The sequence below is a fragment of the Martes martes genome, assembly GCF_963455335.1.
Source record: "Martes martes genome assembly, chromosome: 10".
In the NCBI taxonomy this organism is placed as follows: domain Eukaryota; kingdom Metazoa; phylum Chordata; class Mammalia; order Carnivora; family Mustelidae; genus Martes; species Martes martes.
The window spans coordinates 72,613,221-72,627,993 of NC_137898.1; the positions used below are offsets into that span (position 1 = coordinate 72,613,221).

Sequence of the window (14,773 nt, forward strand, 5' to 3'; positions counted from 1 at the left end):
TCCCACCCCTGCTGCCTGCCTCTCTGCCTACTTGTGATCTTTGTCTGTCAAATAAATAAATAAAATCTTTTACAAAAATTAATCAGTATTTAAAGAGTTTATCAAATTCTTTCTTATGCTTCTTTTGGGAGATTCTATGACCCCACATTAACGTTTTCACAAGTTTTTTATTTCCCATCCTTCTTTGATCCCACTCAATATTCTCTCTCTCTCTCTGAAAAAGAGATTCCCAGATCATACTTCATGGACTTTTAAGAATAACTACGTCCTGATTTCCACAGGCAAACACCATCTGGTTAAAGCATTTTTTAAATTAATTTTTAAATGTTAATTTAAATACAACATGTGGTATGATGCGTCTATTAGAACTTCCTCTACAGTAATTTCACAATGTCATCTAGTCCCCAAAAGTATTTTTGTGCTTTATTTTTATTCTGTAAACCACTTGTCACTATTTATCTATTTATTTTGGGGATACTGACTGTTTAGTTATTATTAGCATAAAGCACCTGTTCTTCCCTCAACTATGTCTTTACATATTTCCCTACTAGAGGAATATTTGAAGTAAAGCTTCCAATGCCTATGAAAGTCTTCCATTTAAGTGGTAGCTATTATTGTAAATAAACATTATGGTCAAGAACATGAACTGGGAGGACCATGTACACAGACACATTGGGTACAAGTCTTAACTCCCCTTTTTTTATTCAAATATAATTAACTTACAGTTTTATATCAGTTTCAGGTACACAGTGTGATTTAACAATTCTGTACATTTCTCAGTACTCATCATGATAAGTAAACTCTTAATGTCCTCTATCTATTTTACCCATCCCCCACCCACCTCCACTCTGGCAACCACTACTTTGTTCTCTGGATTTAAGAGTCTGGTTTATTTATTTGTTTGTCTCCTTTTTTCCTCTCCTTGTTCATTTATTTTGTTCATTAAATCCACATACCAGTGAGATCCTATGGTATCTATCTTTCTCTGACTGACTTATTTCACTTAGAATTATACTCTCTAATTCCATCCCTGTCATTGCAAATGGTAAGATTTCATTCTTTTTGTGGCTGAATATATTCCACTCTGTGTGTGTGTGTGTGTGTGTGTGTGTGTGTATACATACATATATATATATACACATATATTGCATCTTCTTTACCCATACATCTACTGATGGACAGTTGAGTTGCTTCCATAATTCGTCTATTGTAAGTAACGCTGCAATAAACATAGAGGTACACATATCTTTTTATATTAGTGTTTTCATTTCTTTGGGTAAATACCCAGTAGTGAAATTACTAGAATCAAGTGATAATTCCTTTTTTAATTTTTTGAGGAAACTCCACATTGTTCTCCACAGTGCTGTGCCAGTTTGCATTCCTATCAATAGTGCTCAAGGATACCTTGTTCTCTATGACCTTGTCAACACTTGTTTCTTGTGTTTTTTGAATTTCGCCACTCTGAGAGGTGTAAAGTGACATCTTGTTGTGGTTTTAATTTGCATTTCCCTGGTAATTAGTGATGAATAGCCAAACCAATCTTTTTTTTTTTTTAAAGATTTTATTTATTTATTTGACAGAGAGCGATCATAAGTAGGCAGAGTAGCAGGCAGAGAGAGAGAGAGGGAAGCAGGCTCCCCGCCAAGCAGAGAGCCCAATGCAGGACCTGATCCCAGGACCCGAGACCACGACCCGAGTCAAAGGCAGCGGCCCAACCCACTGAGCCACCCAGCTTAAGAAAGAAAAACAAAGTTGTTGGCATCACAATCCCAGCTTTCAAGATATACTACAAAGCTATAGTAATCAAAACAACATAATATTGCTACAAAAATAGATGCAGAGATCAAATGAACAGAATAAAGAGTCGATAAATAAATCCATAATCACATGGTCAATGAATCTACAACAAAGGAAGCAAAAAATGTACAATGGAAAAAAAGTCTCTTCAACAAATGATGTTGGGAAAACTGGACAGCTACATACAAAAGAATGAAACTGGACCACTTTCTTACAACATACACAAAAATAAACTCAAAATAGATTAAAGACCTAAATGCGAGACCTGAAACCATACAATTCCTAGAAGGAAACATAGGTAGTAATTTCTTTGTCTTCAGCCATAGAAACATTTTTCTAAATTTGTTTCCTCTGGGAAATAAGAGAAAAATTAAACTATTGGGACTATATCAAAACAAAAACTTTTGCACAATGAAGGTAGCCATCAACAAAACAAAAAGGCAGCCTACTGAATGGGAAAAGATACTTGCAAATGATATATCTAATAAAGGGTTAATATCCAAAACATATAAAGAATTTATATAACTGAACATACAAAACCACACAAATAATCCAAATTTTAAAATGGCAAAGAACCTGAAGGGACATTTTTCTAAAGAAGGCACACAGATGGCCAACAGACACATAAAAGATGTTCAACATCACTAGCTCCACTTTTAATGACCATGTGGGCATAATAGTGGGGGGTGCCTGAGTTACAAGTGGCAGAAAATCAACTCAGCCTGCCCTGAACAGAGAAAAAAAGAAACCAAAGAGTAATTTATTGCATCACACAACTTAAAGGTTGAGTCAGGTTTCAGACACAGCTGGGCTAAGGGACTCCGATCAGGTTTTCATTTGTTCCTGCTCTCCTTTCTCTCCTTCTTAACTCTTCATCCATATTGGCATGTGCTTCCCGAACTGTCACATCCTGTGGTGTGAGCAAATTGTGACTATTTCCCATGGCCCCCTATCTTAAAGCTCTCGAGGGGAAGGCACAAGAGAGCTTCGACTGGTTTAGTGGAATCACCAGCACACCCCTAGATCTGTTACTTTAGCCAGGAAGAATGAGGTACTCTGATTAGCCTACTGTGGCCAAAAGGGCAGATACACTGACTAAAAGTTCCATCTAGAATCGTATGATATATGTGACCATTGTTCTCTATCATCCTGTTTTCTGACCCATAAATCGTGAAATCACCCGCCGCCCCATAGGGAGATCATGATGATGAAATGGCATTTTGTTTGGAAAAGATATAAGACTTGAACAATAAATATTAACATTTATTAAAATAATAAGATAAAAATGAAGAATGCCATGTAGTAGAGACAGAAAATGACCTTTTTTTCTTTTCTTTTTCTTTTTTTTTTTTTTTTTTGATCAGTAACTATATCTTTTGCCTGTCTTGTTAACTCTTACCCATCTCCCTGAGGAAATAGCAAAACTTAAAGAGCAGGGACCCATGACTTTTAGTTCTCATGTTTCCATGACAACAACCATCACAGAGAAAGGAAAGACACTAACATATAGTAAGCACTAAGCATTTTAGTAGAGACCTTGACATGGGATCCACTTAAATGCACCAAATGCAGCAACTTGTTCAGAGCAGTCACTTGATAGCTGTTTGATTTAAGGAGTTCAGGGAATGCAAAGTGACTGATGTTATACATTTGGTATAAAGTAACTTCTTAACAGTGCAGTCCAAGAAGAAAACAGAAGACAGTGTATTGTATTACAAGCAATAGAATGCTTTGATATTTCACATTTGAAAAAAAAAAAGCTTTCATAAGCTTTCTTTAAGCCCTTTTGTAAGAACATTTTGTTCTAATAAAAAGCATCATCTGGGCCAGTTGGCAGTTTGAATTCCAGAGTCTTATGCCTACCATTAATTACAGTTTCAAGGAGTACATTGCACTTAGGAATATTCTAGGGCCTGGGCCTGGGGATTAATATTCTGAAAATCAATACAATTGAACAAATAAGTTGGTTTGTTGAAATGAAATTTTCAGACTCAACAAGTGTGATGGTGTGTGTAAACTTCTCAGACATTCTTTGGCCCCCTCTTTAACAGTTACTTAAACTTAGCCCATCAGCACCTCTGACATTTATGCTGGGATTCCTTACACTCCTTTCTAATGTTGGAGAATTCTCTGTGCCTGGGGTGCCCAGAAAACAAAGGATATTCTCAGACCCAAACAGCTCAGATGCAGCCAAATCCAAATCCAGGTATAATACTCCTTCCAACATCTGAGAGCAAGTCATGAATTCAGAAGTGATGACTACCAGGACAGATGCCAGCAGTGGTAAAGGATGCCTTGTGAGATTCCTTCCTGGGGACTAACAGCAGGACTAGTCTCCACATAGGGACAAGATAATGCACTGGGGGAAACGATAACCCCATACCGATTTCTCCTATGGCCCTAGTTTTTTATCACAACTTTATTATTTATTTACATATCATACATTTCACCCATTGAAAGAATAACATTCAATGGATTTTCATAAATTCACAATGTTGTGCGAGCATCACCACAATCAATTTTCGATCACTACCATCACCCCTATGAGATAAACCTATACCCTTTAGCAGTCACACCTAACCCCTCCAACCCTGGGCAACCACGAATCTCCTTTCTATCTCTACAGGTTTGTTGTTCTAATTTTGGTACCTCCAAAAATATCTGCCATTTTTATCTGACAGCTTTATTCCCACTACATGGATTTAATAAATAAGCAGAAAGAACAGTATCATAATAACCACACGTATCAATTACTTGCTATGGTTTTGGCACTATGCTAAGTGTTCTTCATGTATCACCACAAGAGGACAACACCTCTCCCAGTAGGTAAGAGAGGTGGTTGGTAGCATGTGGCATATGATAAGGTCTATTGGCATTTCCTGGGCTGACTATTGTGCTGTGCATTCAAACAGTGCCCCCTCCAGAAATCTAAGAGGAGAGAGTTTTGTGTCACAGTTCAGAGCGGGGACATTGTGATTAGGCTCCCAGGGGTGGAATCCTTGCCTTGCCAGTCTGTAGCTGTGTGAGTTTTGGCAAGTTGCTCAGTATCTCTGTCCTTCCATTTCTACATATATAAAATGAGGCAATGCGTAATTCTTTGTAGTGGTGTTGTGGGGATTAAATGACATAATAAAGGAGAGCTTACATATCAGTGACTATCCATGGTGTGTATTCTATAAATAACAGTGACTGTATCGCTATCATACAGCATGTGACAAGAGCTAAGCAAATGTGGAAAGAGATTTGAGTTACTTATAGAGACCTACAAGGCTGCAGGGCTGTGCCATTAGGCCAATCCATGAAGAAAGGGTAGGATTTCCAGGCCAAAATAGACAAAGAATATTGTCAGCAGAAGGAAGTGTTAGCTGAACAAAATAGTCTAGTGTAGCTAGATCTCGTGTTTCAGGAAGAGAAGAGTAAACGCATATAGTCTATTTTTTTCAAACACAATTGGAGCCGCAGTCTCTACATTTAAAAACAGCCGATTTTTTGTAAGAGATATCTTGGTTTGGACATTTGACTTCTCTCTTGATACATGGTAAACTGTTTACATATTTGAATTCCTACCTTGAGTTCTGAGACCATGGTGCTCACCTCGGCAGCACATATACTAAATTTGAAATAATACACAGAAGATTAGCATGGCACCTGTGGAGGCATGACATGCAAAATTGTGAAGCGTTCGCTATTTTAAAGGATATAGGATCCTCTTGCTGAAAAAATAAAAATAAGAGATCTGAGACCACACTTAGTCATTTGTATATCCAGAGAAGTGTCTAGCTGAATGCTGGGAGTATAGTCATTGTTCAATAAATATTTGTTGAGGGAGTAAGGGAGTCAATAAATCAATAGATACTCATTTTGAAGACTGTGTAAATAACAATTTTCTGTGGTGGATTAGGGCAGTTCTAATCTTACCATGCATAGACACCACATTTCAGTGGAGGTTTAGAAAGAAAAGCAGTGAATTAGAGACTCCATGGTAATGAAAATTACTGCCTGGATGAGCTGATGTTTTAAGAACTATTAGTAGTGGAAGCTCAATCAAAAATGAAAATCCCCTGGGGTGCCTTGGTGGCTCAGTCAGTTAAGAGACCAACTCTTGATTTCGGCTGGGGTCATGATCTCAGGGAGGTGAGATCAAACTCGGTGTTGGGCTCTGTGCTCAGCACAGAGTCTGCTTGTCCCTCTCCCTCCCTCTGCTTGCTCTCACTCTCTCTCTCCCAAATAAGTAAATAAATAAAATCTTTTTAAAAATGAGAATCTCTTCATTGGGGGATGATCCTTAGAAGTACTGGCAGAGGAGTAGAGAAGCAGAGCAGGAAAGGAAAGCAAGCAGGTTGTGACAATGAGCAGGTCACCACTGTGTGAAACTTTGCCTCAGTCCCGGGGCGGGGGGTGGGGGGTCTCTGAGGGTTCGTAGAGTAAACTTCGGGTTTATCCCACCGGAGGAGGGGAGGACGCTGAACTACTTACTTCTCTTGTCAGCCTCAGATGAGACTGCTCCTGGCAGGGCTAACTCTGCAGCACTCTGGTCTGCCCAGCATGCATGGCAAATACAGCCCATGCTTCTGGAGAATGCTCAGGCAGAGCTGCAGGGGATTACCATCGGAAGCCGCATGCTGAGGAGACGTGGGCATTTCCTCGCTATGCCTTGCATATCTCAGATTCACTTATGCTGCATGTTAAGTTCAGTCTGTCCTTTCACTGATTTTTTTTTTTTTAGGGAAATTATTTGTCATAGTTCCGAGAGAGAGACAGAAATAGAGAACTTATAATGAAGGCTTGGTAGGACAAGCTATAATCTCCACTGCTGTAGTTAATCCTGAGACAATATTCGGTACCCAGCATTTCCCTCCTTTACCACTTCCATTCCCCTGACCCACCTGCTCCTAGGCTAGGGTCCCTGCATGGGGCAAGAACTCATAGTTTTATTCCTGAGAGTATGAGGCCCTGGTTACATGTCCTGCTCAAGATGTTATCAGGTCACTTGCCCTGTCAGTTCTCACTAAGCAGGGAAGCATCAAGAGGCACCCCCAGGAGTCCACTGATTTCCAGACACACCCCTCCCCATTCTGTTATTTGGCAGCAACCCTATCCTCTTGGTAATCAGGACGAATTACCCCTGCCTGTGTAGTAACCACGTTCTCCAACAACAGGCCTGTGGGTACAAGGAGCCGAAAGTAATCAGGCAGCAGCTGAAGCTATAGATCCAGCCGAACCTTGACCGTGTCCCCTGGTGGAATTATCAAGACCTCTGACTCTGCAGAATGTGGGCTTGTAATGAGAGGAAGCTCGCTTTCTTAGGTTGGTTATTGAAAGTGAGAGTAGGGGCGCCTGGGTGGCTCAGTGGGTTAAGCCGCTGCCTTCGGCTCAGGTCATGATCTCAGGGTCCTGGGATCGAGTCCCGCATCGGACTCTCTGCTCAGCAGGGAGCCTGCTCCCCTCTCCCTCTCTCTGCCTGCCTCTCTGCCTACTTGTGATCTCTCTCTGTCAAATAAATAAATAAAATCTTTAAAAAAAAAAAAAAAAAAAAAAAAAAAAAAAAAAAAGAAAGTGAGAGTAGGAAGCTTCACTCCACTTCGACCTTGGATGCTCTCCAGGACCCAGCCCTGAATATACTAATGTTGGGTCAGAGGAGTACCACACGGCGAGTCTTAGCCATGTCAGTGTCATTCCCAGTGAAACACAGCAACATACTTACAGTCTCAAACCTGCTACAGAGAAGAGCCACTGCTGACCTTCTCATCAATGCTGGCACCCCTCTGGTGGGGACACTTCTTACTGTCTTCATGAAGGGGGTGTCTTTGGGCTTTCCTGAGGAACATAAGGAACTGGTAGTTTCTCTGACATCACCAAATAAATACATTATCATATGCCCGCCTCTCTGAGACCTTGGAATTCTCCTCTAATACTTTGCCAAGGTAGTTCTGGCATTTCCACATCATTCATTTTAGGCCAACATTGTTTCGAAGCTTCAAAGAACTATTTCTAGTAGCACATTGGGATCGGCTCCAAGTTCACTTGCCAGAGTGTTAAAAATTAACTCATTAAAGAGTGCTTTCCTAGAAATAGATCATCCATCATCTGGTGCTACATTCTGTCCTCCCTGATTGCATCTCAAGACCAAATCGGGAACATTCTTCAGATTCCTACCAGTACTTACTTATTAGCCAGGCTCTGTAGTTCATTTGATTAATAATCCATCTCATCCCTCAACACAGAACTTTACTACTTTTCTACTCAGCTCGTACTGAGACTTGATCTTAGTTATTTGTCTAGAAGCAATGAGGGCAGATGAGAGCAGAACTTGAGAAGGAAAAGCATCACCTTATTAAAAATCCTCCTCAGGCTGTAGCGTTGATGTGGCAAGTAGCTGTTCTCCCCTAGGAAAGGGTAAGGGCCTTTTTTACTGGGCCACAGTTTCAGAAGACTCTTCGGGGTCAAGACTCCTAAGAGCATCTATCCAAATATCTCCTTTTATATTTCAGTGTCTATCTCCTGTCCTACAAGAATTCTGATTTTAGTGGAGGGGACTTGCTAGCTCCATGAAGTCAGTCTCCTTTAAATGTCTGCTTCTCCTAGAATCAAATCTTGGGCCTGATTTTCAGTATATCCTCTCTATCCTGTAGCTGAAGAAAATGAAGATCATTTTGATTACTGTTTGGAGGTCTTAAAGCTTTTACACCAAATCCTGAGATGACTGTTGGCTGACTCAAGACTATAAGGTATCCTCGTACAGAATTTCTGGAAGTTAACTGACTCTACAATCTTATGTCTTTCAAACACAAGAGCAGTAGACATTCTTTCCTTCCATATTCTATCCCAATCCACCTGATGAGTCTTACTAGTTATGGTGGTACTGTTTACTAGGGATTAGCTCCACCTCATTGTTTAATAGCAATGGGGTCCTTGTTGCCACTCAGGTACTGAATGATTCAGTTCAAGAAGCTGGTGCTGAGAATCTGCTTCTTAGGCCATCTTTGTCTCAGCTAACTTAGGCTAGGTTTGGGCTCCCCATAAGACCCTGAAACAGGGACTTGAATGAAAGTAGCTTATTTGGGAAGTGAACCCAGTTAGGACCAGTAGAGGAAGTGAGGAAAAAAGAAAGGGAAGCTCGTACAAGATGAGTCAGATGAAAGGTTTCCCCTGTGAGAACCAGGGGTGTAACCCCACCGGGGACTTTTGTGAGACTTCATAAAGCATGCCTCAGAATGTTGTTCTTGAGGGACAAGGAACCTAGGCCACTCAACCCCCAATTCCTACTATCACTGGTTGAGAGCTGCTCCTGGAGACATTAACTCCTGGAATTTCTCACCTGCCTGCCTCATGTGTCAAGTGCTTCAGAGGCCAGAGAACGCCTTCAGCAAATGAGTCACAAATACTTATAATAAGAAGCTGAGTGGTTGGTGCTTATAGGAACAGTGAATGCCAAGATAGTATCAGGTCAGAACACTCAAAAACATCTGTTACAAAAGATAAAGCTCCTGTGAGTATATTATGTCAGTGCTGCCTTTTTTTTTTTTTTTTTTTTTTGGAAAGAGAGAGAGAGCATGAGTGAGGAGAAGCAGAGGGAAAGAGAGAATCCCAAGAAGACTCCATGCTCAGTGTGGAGCCCAATATGGAGCTCCATCTCGTGACTCTGAGATCCTGATATGAGCTGAAATCAAGAATCAGACACTAATCCCACTGAGCCACCCATGTGGCCCTCAATGGTGCCATTCAATGCCATTAAAAAGTAGTAGCTACCCACAGCATATCAGCACCATAGCCCTGGTGTAAACCAAAATGGTACTATGCATATTTAAGTTGTTTCTCTGCATGTCAATGGGCGTGGTACCTTTCTTGATCAGAGAATATGAGAATATATTCCTCTGCTTAACCAAGAATATATAGATACAATGCTTGGCCTAGAAGCTGATATGAACAATAGACAGACTCATCTCAGTATAACAGTGCCCAGAAGTTCCTTCAAGTGTATGTTTCTCATCCCCTTTTTGAAGCAAAATTTTAGAAATGGTTCTTGAGAGCCATGGACACATAGTCAAAGAAAAAAATCACAACACTAAGAAACTCACAGTCTTTTCAGAAATAGGGAAACAGCATCTTTTAATGTTTTCTTTTCCATTTGTGAAAATATATATAATATATATTACATGAACAGAAGGGTCCCACAGTTTGAGTCAGAGAAAGCTAGCAGAAAGGCACATATGGAGACAGGTCTGTTTATACAGTTTTCAGTTAAACCGACATTTAGGGCAGGGCGAGTGACAATAAAAGCAACAAAAGCACAGGAAACCTATGTCCATGACTCTGAAGGGCTACATCGGAGACAACACTTCGGTCTGTTGAAAATGGAGGTCATCTCTGGAGAAAAAAACTATTTCTACTTAAAAGGCCTGTCAGTCCAGCAGAGAATGCATTGAAATCTGGACAAAGGCACCGGAGGCAAAGTGAATGCCAGTGCTTAACTTGACAGCTAGTCTGCTCCTCTCCCCTTTCTCTTTCAGACCTGAGGCCTTGGCTGATTTCAAGAAACAAGTAACAGGGCCGATGCTGGCCCTACAGAATTGCGGTTGGCTACAAGACAGAATTTTGTAACAGACTAAATATTTAACAAGCCTGTAAACACTGTGCTGATGCTGGCAGAAACATAAAAAAGAACATTGGCTATTTTTCTCTCTTTTAGGAAAGGTACCAGCATAGATCTTTGGCTTGCCACGTGTGTATCCCCATCCTGACATTTACTCAAATTGGTAAGAATTGAGACATGAGATACTGGGATTATTTCTGTCAGATGCCAGCAAAGAAGCCTACTATGATTTGGCACAGCTGGAGCAGCTGACAATCTTGGGTGACGTGAGATGGGGCTTCACAATGTCGGGCTCGATGGACTCCATTAGGTCACACTCATTTGCAAGTATATGTTTCACCAGGCATCTGGAGGCTTCATCAATGTTGATATTCTCCTACAGATGGGAAAAAAACAAACAGTTTTTCTTATCAATATTCTAAAATAACGGCAGAGCAGGGATCTGTAAGTGACAAAGGACAATATTTTTTTGGCAATTCCTTTAAATACCTCTTTTATACTCTATCCATGTATCCTCTATCTAGTCCCCTCACTCTCATTCTTCCAAGGCCTTACTTTTTAGTCCTTCACAAAAACAAACAAACTTGTTTTGTCCTTCAGGAGAAATCGTATTTAGTGGGCTCACTTCCTCTTAGTAGGTTGAATTTAAGTTAGAGGGAGATTTTCTAATTTTACATACTCTTACACTGTAGCATAATTTTACGTGAGGCACATAAGTCTTCAGGCTGACTTAGGTTCATAACTGCCCTCTGCCACATACTACTTTTGTGACCTTGATAGGAAATAAGAATAATAAGACACCTCTTCTAGGGGTCAGCAGTGATTTCACAGGTATTTTCTGGCTGGCTGCCTTTAGATCAAATGGTAGGAACGCACTGCTTGTCACCTCTTGGGGGTGAGTCATGGACACGTGACTTTCAGCGGACAATGAACTGGGAGGAAAAATGACACATCTCACTTTCATATAGAAGTAATAAAAGGCAATGCTTAATTCACCATGCTCTTTTCTCCCTGCTTCTGCAATCACAGAACCACAGAGATGGAAATTCTCTTGGCCTGGGTCTATGAATGAGGATCATGAGAAGCCAAGTATTCCATGAGGATGTATGTGGCATGAGTGAAAGTTACGACCCTGTTGTTTCAGGCCACTGAGATTTAGGGCCCTCACTATTATATTCCCTTGACAATCCAGATGGATGTAACTCTTCAAAGGAAAATATGAAATCAGAAATTTGAATATGTTGTTCAAGAATAAAATAAGCTTCGATTTGGGGAAAATATGGAGCAAACATTTAAATCTAAAATACATTGTTTATTGAGGGGCTGGGATGGCATTATCAGTTAAGAATCCAACTCTTGGTTTCGGCTCAGGTCATGATCTCAGGATGGTGAGATCAAGCCCCACATCAGGCTCTGTGCTCAGCACAGAGTCTGCTTGAGATTCTCTCTCCCACTGCCCCTCCTGCTTGTGCTCTCTTTCAAATAAATAAATAAATAAATAAATAATCCTTTAAAAAATAAAGTACATTGTTTACTCAGTTACTCTAGATTAATCCCCCCCCCCCACTAATTAGAAAACTGTGAAATACAGAATATTCACTATGGGCATACTAAACAAAAACACCTTCATCTCCAGTAAAGTCAAATTGCTGATCTCCAGTAAACTCAAAGTCAGTAAAGAACATCTCTGAGTGTTTCCTCACAGTCCATATAAAGAGATAAGGACTTTATAAAATTGTTTCACTACAAGACCTTGTCCAATCTGAAGTATAACTACTTCTCTCTGAATTCTGTATGTATGTTGAGGTCACTGCATGAAGCCATACTACATGGAAAATGTAAGAGGTAGTGATGGTTTTCAATTGGTATCTAGGGCTAATGGCACTAGATGTAAACATTCATTAGCATGTTCCCCATCCTTCAAGTCCAGTCCTGAGTTCACCTGCTACAAAAGCTTAAGGTAATTTCTGGAGTTCCAGGAAATAGACTGATTATTTTCTCTCATTTACAGAGCCTTAGAGAAAATGCTTTTTCTAAATCTAAAACAAGGTAAAATTCTAGTTGCTTTTTTGGCTTGTTTGTCGTGTCCCACATATTCATGTCTCTGAGCCCTCCATTCCTCATCTATGCCATGCTCTTGATAACAATATGTACTTAACGAAAAACTGCTTCTCCTCACAGGGGACAGTGGTCACTGCTGCTTGTATGATGTGTACATGCTGGGTACTTTATACACATAATCTTACTTAATCCCATTTAAAGCCCTGTAAGGTAAGAGTTTGTTTTTTCTTACTGATTCTGTTGTTATTGCTAGGCTGGGCTGGGGGTGGCCTTGCTACCTTTGCCTCATTCCGTGGAAGCCAGTCCACAGAGATCAGCCTCCCTCTGCCCTGTTTCCTCCTGGGTGGGTTACTGGGCCTTCAAGTCATTGCCCATGCTTGGCAAGCCTCCTGCCACTCTTCCTCTTCCTGGTGTCATGCCTGGGGGGTCACACTTGAACTATCAGCTCTCAGGCAGTAATCTGATCTAGACGGGGCCTGGCTCTTTGGGAGAGACCCAGCTCAACAGCTGCTCTTGAGCCCAGTCGCTTATGTGACAAACTAGAAGCCTGGCCCAGGTTCTCTACTGCCTCCAATTCTAGGACAGTGTGAATGGGCAGCTTCACTCAGCCTTCCAGGCCTTGGCCTCATGGGCCAGCTCATCTCACCGAAGAAGCCCTACACTTGAGTGGTTTTAAGGTGCTTGCCCAGCCATTAGTAAACCAACACTTGGGTTCCCATTTGGCTATCGCTTGTGTTAGGGAAGGAGACAACAAAATTTCACCTCAAATACCAAACATAGGATGTCAATGTATCTGTTTACAGATAAGAAAACTTAAGTTTAGGTAGATTACCGAGACAGGGAAACCAAAGGATTCCATGAAAATCTGCTCTCTGCTCCTTTTCCTGCTTCTATCCTTGATAAGACCTGCACCCACCCCACTTTACACATGCCTCAGGATGCATAGAGCGTTATGTCCTCCTTGTAAGGGACAAGGAGTTAATGATTTCTTCAGAACAGATCACACCTAAGGAAGGACCAGGTGAGGATGACCAGTCAAAGCTATCACATGCGTATTCCAGACATCTTGACATGAAGGAACCCTAGCTCCAAGGAATGACACCTGGGTCCTCATTTCTGTTCTAACCAAGTTCTGGATGCTTCAGAGGGCATATACACCAGATCACTGACCTCAGTAAAAACCCCCAGACCCTGAACAAAGACAAGACTCATGCTCCTTTCCTTTCTGAGTCTCCTGGATACTCCATCTATATCTGTTCTCTCTGTATCTTCAATAAACACTGCTCTCACCTCCTGCTGGCTCACATTTGATTCCCATCCTATGCACAGCCAAAGACACTCTGGGCTAGTCCTGAAGGACCCTCTCTAGGTCCCTGGACCTGGCCTGCCAGCATCGTTAAGGAACTTCCCAAGATCACGAAGTGCCTGGGTTGGGGCCAGAACTTACACCTACGTCTTCCTAACATCAAAGCATGGCTCTTACCATGCCATACTCCTCTGCAAGATTGTTTTGAAGATCAAGTGCAATAACAAATAAAAGTTCTTACCATGGTGTTAGGCCCAGTAGGTGCTAAATAAATCTTAATTCCTTGCTCTTTCATATATTAGAAAAAAAACACGTGCATGTGGTAGGAAAAACATGTTTTAAGCATTAAAAAGGCCCCCCCATACACATACAATATTAAGTTAAATTAGTCAGTAGTATTCTTTAAACCTCCACTCATATATTAGCATGCCATTTAGGTAGGGTGCTCTTTCCTCAGTGTGCACCTTGGCAAACTCTACTAATGAGGTGAGTGAAATGCAAGTATGGACAAATGTATGAAAATTCATCAGCATTAGAGGAAAGACAACAAAAACGTAAGGCCAATTAGTGGTAGCCTCGCAGGAATGTTTTAGTAAAAGAGAAGACAATGGGGGCGCCTGGGTGGCTCAGTGGTTAAGCCTCTGCCTTTGGCTCAGGCCATGATCTCAGAGTCCTGGAATCGAGCCCCACATCGGGCTCCCTGCTCAGCAGGGGAGCCTACCTCCCTGCCTCTCTCTCTCTCTGCCTGCCTCTCTGCCTACTTGTGATCCCCCTCTCTCTCTGTCAAGTAAATAAATAAAAATCTTTAAAAAAAAGAGAAGACAATGCTGCTAAAGTTGTTTGTGAAGTTTAACACATCTAGTGGAGGCTAGCTGGTGTCAGGGTTAGGGCATGGGGGTCACGGGGGATGGGGCTGTCGACAAAGGAAACCATCAGAGCCACGGCCCGTCAGTGCCTGCTTTCAGGTGGCATATTTACGAACAACATAAACAATGCGGCAGCTCAAGACGGCTGAG

General features: G+C 41.3%; 1 protein-coding gene across 1 annotated transcript in view; it reads right to left on the bottom strand.

Annotated features, from left to right (window-relative positions):
• Positions 1–9,883: 9,883 nt before the first annotated feature.
• Positions 9,884–14,773, bottom strand: part of RAB38 (RAB38, member RAS oncogene family) — a 58,371-nt gene continuing 53,481 nt past the window's right edge. Inside the window, exon 3 of the mRNA XM_080817572.1 lies at positions 9,884–10,766. Coding sequence (XP_080673698.1) covers positions 10,614–10,766 — 153 coding nt within the window. The 3' untranslated portion in view covers positions 9,884–10,613. The remainder of the gene's footprint in view (positions 10,767–14,773) is intronic.